The 13,625-nt window shown below is 37.6% G+C and overlaps 1 protein-coding gene across 1 annotated transcript; it reads left to right on the forward strand.

Moving 5' to 3' along the window:
- The first annotated feature begins 1,947 nt into the window (after window positions 1-1,947).
- Window positions 1,948-8,834, forward strand: LOC103519164 (proton-coupled amino acid transporter-like protein CG1139). The gene is made up of 6 exons (XM_008484250.3): window positions 1,948-2,272; window positions 4,628-4,778; window positions 5,231-5,352; window positions 7,657-7,741; window positions 8,019-8,303; window positions 8,623-8,834. The coding sequence occupies exons 1-6, from the start codon at window positions 2,178-2,180 to the stop codon at window positions 8,803-8,805; spliced, it is 921 nt and encodes a 306-aa protein (XP_008482472.3). The 5' UTR covers window positions 1,948-2,177; the 3' UTR covers window positions 8,806-8,834.
- Window positions 8,835-13,625: the final 4,791 nt, after the last annotated feature.

A 13,625-nucleotide genomic window follows, 5' to 3' on the forward strand; every position in this document is an offset into this window, starting at 1 on the left:
CATTTCCCTCTATTGAAATTGAATATGGGGAAGGGATGTAAAATCATCAGGAAAAGTCCTAGACAGTAGAGAGCAGGAACCCAGGACACAAGAACATGATGGTTCAACAGTATTTAGAGTGCTCTTCATCCTCCACTTCAAACATGGAAGTTTGATTTTTACTTTCCATTACCCGATATTTCAGCAATAAGTGCTCACACTGTAATATGAAATGATAGGTTTAAAGGTAAGGAAAGACAGTATTATTGAATCTCAATAAAATTGTGTTTTTAGTCCGTCCTTCCTTTATTATTACAATAGTAATAAAAAGGTATAAGGGACGGACTATTGTATTCGCTTCGGTGTCTGTCAATTTAAAGATTTTTACTTCCTATTACATACTACAGTTATAGCGAGGCTATACTATAGTAATGAGAAAGCATTGTTTTCAAGAATTTTTGATCCCGCAATCGAAGGACTGGATAGGAGAAATCAGTTGTTTTCCGAACGAACCTCACCTGTTTGGCAGAAAGTTATTCCTACATATTTTCTGGTAGATAACGTTTTACTCGTAATGAAATCAATTCAGCATTGATATGATAAAATATTCGCAGGGGATCGCCCCTTGATAGAAAGGGTGGACTGGGTAAATGAAATTTTATGTTTGGCCCCTGAAAAACACAGATGGATGAATTTAAGACTCGTTACTCGTACCTGGAATATGCAACATGGATATGCCTTCAGCATTTTAGCCTTTTTACGGAACGGGCACAAATTCAAATGTGTATTTCAGTTGTACCTATACCTATTTTATTTGTAAAAAAAAAGTCTGTACCCTTCGGTGTATTATATTCTCTCTCTCTATGTTTTTTTCTTTTTTCTCTCTCTCTCTCTCTCTTTCAAGAAATGAAAGTCCAGGTTTATTTGATAAAATAAGGCGATAACATGGGCCATGACTGTGATAGAATAAAGGTTTGTTACAGGTACAATATTTTATCAATTATTTAGAATCATATCAATGGCAATCATTGTTTAAATCTGCGTGCGTCGATAAGCTACTGATAACAGCTAGGCCCTCTACACACGGGTCGCAACTATTTTATGGGAAGAAATTAGAATTTTTACATTATTTGATCAGAAGTTACTTTGCGCCGCGCCTTGAGGTGAAAATCAATCATAAAGTAGGGGTATCCATTTAGAATGATATCAATGGCTATCATTGTTTAAATCTGCGTGCGCCGATAAGCTACTGATAACAGCTAGGCCCTCTACACACGGGTCGCAACCATTTTTATCGGAAGAAATTAGAATTTTTACATTATTTGATCAGAAGTTACTTTGCGCCGCGCCTTGAGGTGAAAATCAATCATAAAGTAGGGGTATCAATGGTTTCCCTTGCTAAAGAAATAGCAAAGGTTGAGTGCGAAGGGCATCCACTCGTAAAATTTGTAGCCAAAATCATAAGATTAAATGATACGGGATAGTATCGCAAAAGGTTCCATTTGTTCGATTTTGATCCATGGTGATAAGTTTTCGGTATAAGTAAGTGCCAAATCCCGGACCAGTGACTCCGTTCCATGAACATGACGCTCCAAGTCTCCGAGGAAAAACACAAGGATGGAGAAGAGGAATATGAACCTTACCAGAATCGAAGTAGGCAAAATCAAATGTCAGCCCAAAGCAATCACCCTAGTAAGGGGTGATTGAGAGGCTGACGAAAAACGCCGACCCCGTCTGTACACGGGAAAAGGCGAAGAAAAAGAAGAAGTAGGGGTATCAGTGGCTTCTCCTAACACCTTTACACCTCGTTTGTGATGCTCTACGTAATCTATAAATCTACTGGCCACTGGCCACTTTGAGAAAAAATCTCTTCAAAAAAAATTACTACCCGTGAGCCAACTGCCTTACACGTTCGGGAGTGTTCGTAATTAAAGCATTTGAAATGCTCAAGTCGATCTCATCTTCTCATGCTCGTCATACAAAGAAAGAACCGGAGACGATTCTTTCAAAGTTAATTTTTTGAAACGTACCACCCGATCTCGGTACGGAAAACTAAAACCGGTCAACTTATAACTCTCGGATTAAGATTAAATGATACGGGATAGTATCGCAAAAGGTTCCATTTGTTCGATTTTGATCCATGGTGATAATTTTTCGGTATAAGTAAGTGCCAAATCCCGGACCGGTGACTCCGTTCCATGAACATGACGCTCCAAGTCTCCGAGGAAAAACACAAGGATGGAGAAGAGGAATATGAACCTTACCAGAATCGAAATACCGACCACAGCACAACGTAAGTAAAAGGTTTACTTATTGTTTGAATAGCTATATATCTGTTAAAATGCAGAGTTAAGAGCAGGGTTTGAAGAATTTGAAGATAAGCCGTGGTTTTCTTGTGGACATTTTTTGCGTGATCCGATATCCACGGTTATGGATTAACCAGGTTCCAATTCCATACCCTATGGGGTTACAATGTGAGTTTAAACCTTTTTGTGACCCCGGCCTTAATTTTTCAACAAGGTTCAAATGTACGCCCCACCCCTAGTCTACAGTGGGGTACAGTTATTCTAATTTACCCTGCACGTACATTAAAGTAGATAATTATCCTCCATTTTCAGGAACATTCTTGATGATTCTTGGGACAGTGTAGCGAAAATCGAGTTGATTCGTTCACCCATAAAACAAGACACTTCCCTTTCCCCGCTGCAAAAATAGTTTATTCCCTCACCAGTCATTAAATCCTTCCCCAAGTTTGTGATTGCTACACTATCCAAGCCTGGGAGCAGGCATGATGGCGCTACCCATAGCATTTAAACACGTCGGACTTTCGATAGGCATTATAGGAACTATACTCATTTCATCATTGGCATCCTACTGTATGCATCAATTGGTAAATGCAAAAATAGTTTATTCCCTCACCGGTCATTAAATCCTTCCCCAAGTTTGTGATAGCTACACTATCCAAGTCTCCAAGTTCTCTGGGATCAAATGTGGGAGCCTTGTCAGTAAATGGAGGGTAAAATCCCCGTCGTGATATGATCCTTAGAATCAGAAGTACAATTGAAAGCGACGTAAAAGCCCCAGTTACAGAGTAAATTTGAAAAATGGACGAAGGACATGGAACACAATCAACGTCGAGTGTTTGCCCACAAACTATTTTGTGGGCAAAATAATATTTATTTTGACTGGAACATTTCAATTTGATTCCATTTCAATATATTTATGTAAGTGCACAGGTACATACATCAACATATTGCTACTATGCTTCCAATGCAAAATGTGGGAGCTATAAGCTGCCTTGTCGGTAGATGGAGGGTAAAATCCCCGTCGTGATATGACCCTTAGAATCAGAGGTACAATTGAAAGCGACGTAAAAGCCCCAGTTACAGAGTAAATTTGAAATATGGACGAAGGACATGGAACACAAGTAACGTCGAGTGTTTGCCCACAAACTATTTTGTGGGCAAAATAATATTTATTTTGATTGGAACATTTCAATTTGATTCCATTTCAATATATTTATGTAAGTGCACAGGTACATACATCAACATATTGCTACTATGCTTCCAATGCACCGGGCATACCTACATGTTTTATACCCGTAATTGTGTTGTGTTTTAATTTGAAATATAAATAAATAATTACCAGGAGTGTCGTGTTTTATTTCATTTACTTTTTATTTCTTGTTCATTTCATAAGTTATTTATAACCGTGCAAGTGGGTTTTAGATGAAGGGACCTGATGCAAAGTGTGGTGCATATGTACAGGGCCATAATTTATGCCATAAAATTGTTCATGTCATTGGAATGCAACGGGCTTGATGAAATACGGGGGTCAGGTTGAGTTATGGCCTTTGAAACAAAAGGTTTGCTGGCAATTGGACCCGAGATTATAGCAAAGGTTGGTCAGGTGTGTGGCACATAGTGGATTTCTAGAACTTGGACAATATTTTATATGACGTCGTTCATGATGCATTAGTAACCTTTGCATTACCCTCTATTGAAACTGAATATGGGATGTAAAATCCCAGAAATTGAACATGGGTGGGATGTAAAATCAGGAACAGTCCTAGACAGTAGAGAGCAGGAACCCAGGACACAAGAACATGATGGTTCAACAGTATTTAGAGTGGTTTAGGTATTAATTTGAGAAGGAAAAACATTGCCAAGTTGAAATTGAGAGAAGGTTGACGGAATTGAGATCCAGCATTTTCAGCAGACACAAAAAATTGGGAATGCAGACTTGGCCTCAATTTTCTGATCTCACCACTTTTATAGGCCGACATTTTTGGATAGGAACTTGGCCTTTTTTGCCCCGGCCTTAATTTTTCAACAAGTAAGGTTCAAATCTACGTCCCACCCCTAGTCTACAGTGGGGTACAGTTATTCTAATTTACCCTGCACGTACATTAAAGTAGATAATTATCCTCCATTTTCAGGAACACCCCGGCCTTAATTTTTCAACAAGTAAGGTTCAAATCTACGCCCCACCCCTAGTCTACAGTGGGGTACAGTTATCTGAGCGCACGGCAGTGCGCCAGGCCAAGTTCCAGTAAGCACGCCTGTGTATCTTTACACGAACCGATTCGGCAGGTTTTTCAATTTACCCTGCACGTACATTAAAGTAGATAATTATCCTCCATTTTCAGGAACTGGGAGACCATGGGTCATCTTATAACTGGAAGTCTGGGAGCAGGCATGATGGCGCTACCCATCGCATTTAAACACGTCGGACTTTCGATAGGCATTATAGGAACTATACTCATTTCATCATTGGCATCCTACTGTATGCATCAATTGGTAAGTGCTAAAAAAGATAATTTGAACAAAAAAAAAAAAAATGAAGAAATACTTCTCAATAAGACAGTTACAGGATTAAGGGAAGATGTCCACCATAGAATCAGAATTGATGTTTCCTTTATCAAACTCGAGGGGAAACAATTTTCTAAAATACTTGATACTCGTACATTTTACAGACGAGAGTTTTATTATGGTGCGCAAAGTTTTATGAAACCCTAGTTAAATGAGACGAAATGCAAATGCTGATCTACGAGTATGTACATGATTAGCTAGCAAATCATTTCCCCGAGACCATAAGAAGATATGGAGAATTTGGCGGTTCTGTCGTATCAATTTTTAAACTGTATCCACTTTCTCGGCCTTTAATTTTCAACAACAAAGTGTCATTTTTGGAGATATCACTATTTTTTGAAGAGTGGAAAATAAAGTAAATCCTTGTTGACTGATTTCAGCTCCGGAATATACATCACATAGCCAAGAATGGGAGGGTTCCTCAGATAGAATATGCTCATGCTATGAAACTTTCTCTCGACAAGGGTCCGAATTGTTTGAAATGGTTGTCGAGGCCATCACCGTAAGTAAGTTTTCTCTTATAAATTTCTAAACGGGCAAAGAAGTATCTTATACAGGACTCCTAGGATCTAATTATCAAGATAACATACTTGATAATAGGTACCTTTGTACTTAGTTCACGTGAGCTTAGTTCACGAGGTGGGTGAGGTCACTCATGATATGTTTCAAATATACAAGAGTGTTATTGATACCAAAGATAACACCTAACATTATGTTGAGTCTCATTACGTTCATCATGAAGAAATACTTCTCAATAAGACAGTTACAGGATTAAGGGAAGATGTCCACCATAGAATCAGAATTGATGTTTCCTTTATCAAACTCGAGGGGAAACAATTTTCTAAAATACTTGATACTCGTACATTTTACAGACGAGAGTTTCATTATGGTGCGCAAAGTTTTATGAAACCCTAGTTAAATGAGACGAAATGTAAATGCTGATCTACGAGTATGTACATTTAGAATTTAGCCAACACCTGAAAGCAGCCTAAGACGCGTTTCGTTCTTATTTGAACTCATCAGTTAGACATAGCTCTCAGGTGCTGGCCAACATTATGGTGCGCAAAGTTTTATGAAACCCTAGTTAAATGAGACGAAATGCAAATGCTGATCTACGAGTATGTACATGATTAGCTAGCAAATCATTTCCCCGAGACCATAAGAAGATATGGAGAATTTGGCGGTTCTGTCGTATCAATTTTTAAACTGTATCCACTTTCTCGGCCTTTAATTTTCAACAACAAAGTGTCATTTTTGGAGATATCACTATTTTTTGAAGAGTGGAAAATAAAGTAAATCCTTGTTGACTGATTTCAGCTCCGGAATATACATCACATAGCCAAGAATATGATTAGCTAGCAAATCATTTCCCCGAGACCATAATAAGTAAGATATGGAGAGTTTGGCATATCAATTTTCAAACTGTATCCACTTTCTCGGCCTTTAATTTTCAATAACAAAGTGTCATTTTTGGGGATATCACTATTTTTTGAAGAGTGGAAAATAAAGTAAATCCTTGTTGACTGATTTCAGCTCCGGAATATACATCACATAGCCAAGAATGGGAGGGTTCCTCAGATAGAATATGCTCATGCTATGAAACTTTCTCTCGACAAGGGTCCGAATTGTTTGAAATGGTTGTCGAGGCCATCACCGTAAGTAAGTTTTCTCTTATAAATTTCTAAACGGGCAAAGAAGTATCTTATACAGGACTCCTAGGATCTAATTATCAAGATAACATACTTGATAATAGGTATATGTACTTAGTTCACGTGAGCTTAGTTCACGAGGTGGGTGAGGTCACTCATGATATGTCTCAAATATACAAGAGTGTTATTGATACCAAAGATAACACCTAACATTATGTTGGGTCTCATTACGTTCATTGCCTCGTTTGCATTTCGATAATAAATCCGATGAACTCAGTATATGATTCTGATTGATATTGTTAACTGTCCTCTCTAAATCTCTTATCAAACTTATCATGCTTGTTCATGGGATCATGGGTCCACTCTGTTTGTACACAGGGACCCAAGAGTGTCATCAAGCAGTTTTAAGCTGTATGTAATATGTTGCTCAGGTGAAAAGTACTTAATTTGTATAAAGTTTACAAGAAAAAGTATTACCCGTTTACCCCTGGTGAACAGGGACCACACTCAATGTCAAGGGACAATGTGGTACGACATTTCTAAGAAACCCAAAAATAAATTTTATTTTTGGGCCCGAATTTTAATGTGAATCCCAAGTGGGACTTAAAGCACTATTGGCGAGAGAACATGGACTTGTACCAAAATACTATGTTCTTTAAGACCTTTGATATGATACATCACTGTAATTTTATTAAGCAGGATCACTATTCCACACTCATGTTGGAAATGTCAGGGGACAATGTGGTACGACATTTCTAAGAAACCCAAAAATAAATTTTATTTTTGGGCCCGAATTTCAATGTGAATCACAAGTGGGACTTAAAGCACTATTGGCGAGAGAACATGGACTTGTACCAAAATACTATGTTCTTTAAGACCTTTGATATGATACATCACAAGTTGTAGGAAGATCTCATGAGTTGGCCCTGAAAAAATCAATAAAATTTTACATTTTATGAATATACACTGTATAGGTTTGCATGGTCTGCAACTCGAATACCCTCATCTCTATTGTGTTTAGGTTGACCGAGTGTATCTACATTTTATGAATATACACTGTATAGGTTTGCATGGTCTGCAACTCGAATACCCTCATCTCTATTGTGTTTAGGTTGACCGAGTGTAAGGTTGAAGTAAAGTGGATTATTATATTTCAGATACATAGTGGACTTTTTCGTCGGTGCATACCAAATGGGCATTTGTTGTGCTGCTATTGAATTTATTTCAGGGACTGCTAAACAGGTGAGTGTATCAAAATGAATCAGACTGAGATTTAAGGGGATTTGGGCATTTCCCCTCATTACTCGTTTTAGAGGGCATCCCGATATTTTGCTAATCAGCTAATTGTACGATATTGCTGCTTTATCAATATCTCCTTCTAATGATTTTTGGCACAGTAATGAACATATTAGCGAATATTTTTAACAAAGAATCCAGACAAATCACATTTTATGAGATAACAAAATAATCAATGAAGCAAAAAAGATAAGAACTAAATTTTATCATTACTTTATTACAGGTTGCTGACTTTCATTGGAAACTTCACTTCGACATAAGAATTTGGATGTTGATTACTGGACTCCTCATATCCCCTATTAACCAAATCCGCAATTTTCATCGTCTTTCACCATTATCTGCTTTAGGAGATCTACTCATTCTTGGAGGACTGTCGCTTGTTTACTATTTCATTTTCAAAGATGGCATACCATCATTTGAGAATAAACATTGGATAGCACCAGAACCAATAAAAGGTTTTGCACTGTTTTTCGGTACAGTGATGTATTCTGTGCAAACTATTGGAGTGGTAAGTCCAAGATGAGATTGTTGCCTAATGCGTTCAATTTCTACTCATTCAACTTTTTTACTACCCAAAGTCTCAGTATTATCTCTTCAAACTCTCAATTTAGTTAGCAAAAATAAACATTGCATTGGTCGGCATCAAACCAACATCTTTCGGGTTTCAAGACGAGCAACTTTACTAGTAGTAACAATTTCACTACAACGAGACAAATCAATACAAGTTTGTGTTCCTTCAAATCTTAACAAATGTGACTTGAAAAAGTAATGGCCCGATATAACTATTAATCTTCAAGAGTCAATAGTTCTTCACTTCTTTCCCGCAGATCATAGCGTTGGAGAAGAACATGAGGACCCCAGCAGATTATCGCAAACCATTCGGAGTATTCAACATGGGAATGGTGATCATCACACTTGCAGATATCCTCATCGGATTCTGGGGCTATGTCAAATGGGGAGATCAAACCCAATCTACCATCACGTGGAACTTGCCACCAACCAATTTGTAAGCACCCATGCAGTCATATTCATTGGGGTAATTTTACGTCCAGAGATGTAGGTTATCTAATTCCTCGAAAAAAAACAGCGCCTCAAGGTTTTTCATGAACAGGATCACACGTCAGATGAGCACCCACATACATTTCTACCATCCTACACTCCTGTCACTTCAAAAATTATTCATACATATTGTGTACTCGAACATAGGCATCGGTTGTTGTTATTGTTGTCGTTTTTGTTCTAGTTGATGATGATGTTGTTGTTGTTGTTGTTGATTTTGTAGCGGCTTCCGCTGTAGCCGAATACTAATGGCAGGATAAAAAATATCTTTTTTTATCTGCCAAACACCGCGGTGATGGTCTCTAGCCATGTGTATTCAGCTCGTCCTGAACCGCAGTCAACCATCGTGAGGACTTGCTTGGGCTTATTCTTTAAAAGCAGAGAGAACTCTTTGAAGAACTGCCAGATAGCTAAGTTGGTTAGAGTTAGTTGTTCTCCTCCCTGTTTATAGTCTCACAGCTAGACACTAGTCTACTCTCGGTTTAACGTCCCCTAATAGCCAGACAACCCACGCCGTACATCCATTTGGCAGCCATATGCCTTAAAGTTCCCATCCAGTATGCCCTTTTAATCACTCTGTATAACCTGTCCAAATCATAATAATTGAGATATGTATTAGGTGGACAATTAAATAATTACAGATAATTCATTGTTTTCCTTTCACGAAACACATATTCTGGTGAGCATACAAAATTCCTGTTGGTAGATAAACATAGGGATAGGTAATGTTTGGCTACTTTCCGCTGTTGTTGACTAGAAACTGGAAACCTATGGGCTATGGGTTGTGTCAGTGGGCTTGACGTAATTATAATGTTTTGTACGCTAAGTACATTGGAACATTAGGTAGAGTTTGCGTGGGTGATATATTTTGCAAGGCTGCATCTTTTATGGTGAGAGTACTGTTCATAATGGAGGTAGGAACGTAGCACATACTATTGAGAATATTGAGATAATAATTTAATTATGAAACGGCTGAAACCAAAAACTTGGTTTAACAAAACAAGCCAGCTGTTCCCGGTAACGGCAAACGAAGTCAAATAAAAGCTCACAAAGTTACTCGTAAGATGACAACCAACATCCGAACCGGATTTGGCAACATCGAGAAGAAGAATGATGGTAGCTTGGTGGGTAGCTCGTCTACCTAGTAAGCGTCCGATTGCTATCCGGGGCGGATTTTTATTCCAAACAGACAAGATTCGTTCTCGGAACCTCTGGCTTTCTCTTATCCTCTCCTTCTTCTCTTCGATTTCGGGACGCTAAGACCTAGGTCAGTTACAGTTCCCTATATCAAACCTCTTGAAAAAGTCAACGGTTAAACATAAACACCCCGTATACGCGGATTGTAAATGTTTGAAAGTACTTTACATACAAATGCACCATGACTAAGGCTTTCCCAAGTTGAGATTCTGTTCTTCCGGTATAGATACAGTTGTTCCATTTGGTAATATTATAACTTTTAACTAGAAGGAAAACAATGGCCATTAAAAAGAAATGTTTCTTGTTTTTAGTTTTGAGAGCTCGGGCAGCATGTATTCTGCATAATGTCGTTATTGTTTTCATAATACGAGTAGCAAGCACTGTTTTCATAAATGGTACGGAGAGGAAACTTTGCCCAACAAAAGCAATAGACGATTCTGCTTGTGCTGTCCTCTCTGTTATCATACCACCTTCAGAGGATTTCCTTTGACTTTTATGCCGTCTATTCCACTGATATATCTTCATAAATTCAAGACGTGCCTCGGTGGCGTAGTGGTCAAGGCGCTCGCCTGGTAAACACGAGGGCGCGGGTTAAACCCCAAATCTTTTCAATACTGTGAGACCTCTCGAAAGTCTCGGACACGGGGCGTACAGTAAATTCCTCCATATGGATAACCTAGCTAATTATGTCCTGGTCAATACATCAGATACGAGTTGAACATCACTTACCAAGATTTGGAAGAGATGGGACATTGATTTGCGCTTTCCGGGTGTCTCGAAACCTGGAACAAACAGAAGGTATTTCAAAACATTTTAGTTAAAGCACGAATAGTGAAGTCATAATCAGTACCTACTACCTACCTAAGAAAGTTACCTACCCTTGATAACCATCTGATGAGATTCAATATCTGATAGGTGGATTGTAGTATAGGTATTACCTTTCCTATTGAATCTATCATAGGGAGGAGGTATAGGTACCTGGAACCTGCTACCAACGAGTTTACTCGTACTTACTAATAAAGCATTAGAAAGTTAGAATTCAGAGCTGTAAAGAAGAGGTAGGTATTATTAATATTCCTAGTATTCGGGCTGAAAAATATAGTTTCCTCCTGGATTCATGACTGCTGGGCTGGATTCCCAACAGTTATTTGTGTTACCTTATTTCTTACTTTTGACTTGACTTCTCTCGTTCGTTTTAACACTCCCTTTTCCCTTGGGACCAATCAAAGCAAGACCGTTTCCAATCAGCTAATTTAAAACCTAGCTAAGTTCATCATCTATAATGCAAAGATCTTTGAGAGGATAAAGTAAAGCTTCTTCTTCGAGTTCAAATACTTACTGGTGCAATCAAAACCCTAATTCTATTATCCTAACGTTCTGAATGAAAAAAGCACACAATCCTGATTAACCTTAAGGTGCAAGTACACTGACGCAACATGTAGCATGCTACACTGAAGCATTCTTCAAAACCCAAAACACCAACAACAACAACAACAACAACAACAACAACAACAACAACAACAACAACAACAACAACAACAACAACAAGCACCAACAAAAACATCAACAACTCACGGAAATTTTTCAAAAGTTCGCAAATAGCTAGATAATAAGGAGATCTGTACCTACTAATGATGTGTTTGTCGTATGAATCTTGGTGCAACTCCAACAGTCCTACGAAACACGTTAGACATATGTTGACAATCGAAGAAATTCCCGAGACATCTTTTGAAGATCAACGGGATTGTCATTGTTTTTTGAAAGATTTGTGTTTACAATGTGTAATTGTGCATGTATTTTAACTACTACATCATTTTATTACAAGTGTAGTCATAGTAGACTAACAATTCTGTGATATTTGTGAAGCTTATTAGCTTTGAAAGATTTGTGTTTACAATGTGTAAGTGTGCATGTATTTTAACTACTACATCATTTTATTACAAGTGTAGTCATAGTAGACTAACAATTCTGTGATATTTGTGAAGCTTATTAGAGTACCTGGCTGTTCATACAGTCGGGAAACATGAGCTTAAAAAAAGCATTCAACGAGACCGTTTTTTGACACTTTGTGGAGTATTTTTATTTTAATCCTAACTTTAGACATGCCATTTACAAATAAAAAGACATGGAGGACATTACTTGAGTTGGATATTGTTCTTAAGCTTAAAAAAAGCATTCAACGAGACCGTTTTTTGACACTTTGTTGAGTATTTTTATTTTAATCCTAACTTTAGACATGCCATTTACAAATAAAAAGACATGGAGGACATTACTTGAGTTGGATATTGTTCTTGTTATGTTATTTCTGCCTATCCGTTGGTACAATGAACTATGAAACTGTAAGCAACAGCTAATTGAACTGAAAGATTTTATTTACTCAGTTTATTAGCACATAATTGCAAGTAGTTAATATCCCATTTTTTTTTTCTTCAAAAGATAAAAACTATTATAGTCCCATTTCTCACAGGAAGGACGAAGAACTCCATCATCAAAAGATCACAGTAAAGACCAACACAAAGTCAAGTTACATAACATAACCCTCTGAGGGTTGTCTACTTTTGAGTTTCGAGTCACAGGAAGGACGAAGAACTTCATCATCAAAAGATCACAGTAAAGACCAACACAAAGTCAAGTTACATAATATAACCCTCTGAGGGTTGTCTACTTTTGAGTTTCGAGTTTACTTACTAATAAAACATTAGAAAGTTAGAATTCAGAGCTGTAAAGAAGAGGTAGGTATTATTAATATTCCTAGTATTCGGGCTGAAAAATATAGTTTCCTCCTGAGTTTACTCGTACTTACTAATAAAACATTAAAAAGTTAGAATTCAGAGCTGTAAAGAAGAGGTAGGTATTATTAATATTCCTAGTATTCGGGCTGAAAAATATAGTTTCCTCCTGGATTGAATTTAATAGATACATTCATATAAATCTTGCGAAAACCTTTTCCGAGCTTAGAAATGGGTACGGAAAAAGGGACTGCTTTTTACTCGTAGTAAGAACATTGAGATTTTTTTTTAAAGAATTTCATAGCCTCATTTCTAATTGACGAGGGAAAAGTTTCCTATTGGGAGCAGAATAGCAAATCCTTTGTGAATTATTCTCGGGAACTGTAACAAGGGTAACACTTGTGCTTCAACGTGACAATCATGTAACTTCATGTGACTATTGGTACTAACGGAAAAAGGGACTGCTTTTTACTCGTAGTAAGAACATTGAGATTTTTTTTTAAAGAATTTTATTATTAGCCTCATTTCTAATTGACGAGGGAAAAGTTTCCTATTGGGAGCAGAAAAGCAGAATAGCAAATGCTTTGTGAATTATTCTCGGGAACAAGGGTAACACTTGTGCTTCAACGTGACAATCATGTAACTTCATGTGACTATTGATACTGACACAAGTGTAAAAATAAATTTATTGAGAATGAGGAATTGCGTGAACTTCCTATACCAAGTCTACCGGTACCAAATAACATGGAATTTTACTTTATCGCCTAACCAACCTCAGTGGTGCAGTCCAAAATTTTACTAACCAACCTCCGTCTGACGTCAACCAACCACTGCACCTCAGTGGT

This window comes from Diaphorina citri, unplaced genomic scaffold (genome assembly GCF_000475195.1).
Source record: "Diaphorina citri unplaced genomic scaffold, Diaci psyllid genome assembly version 1.1 scaffold2581, whole genome shotgun sequence".
Lineage (NCBI taxonomy): Eukaryota > Metazoa > Arthropoda > Insecta > Hemiptera > Psyllidae > Diaphorina > Diaphorina citri.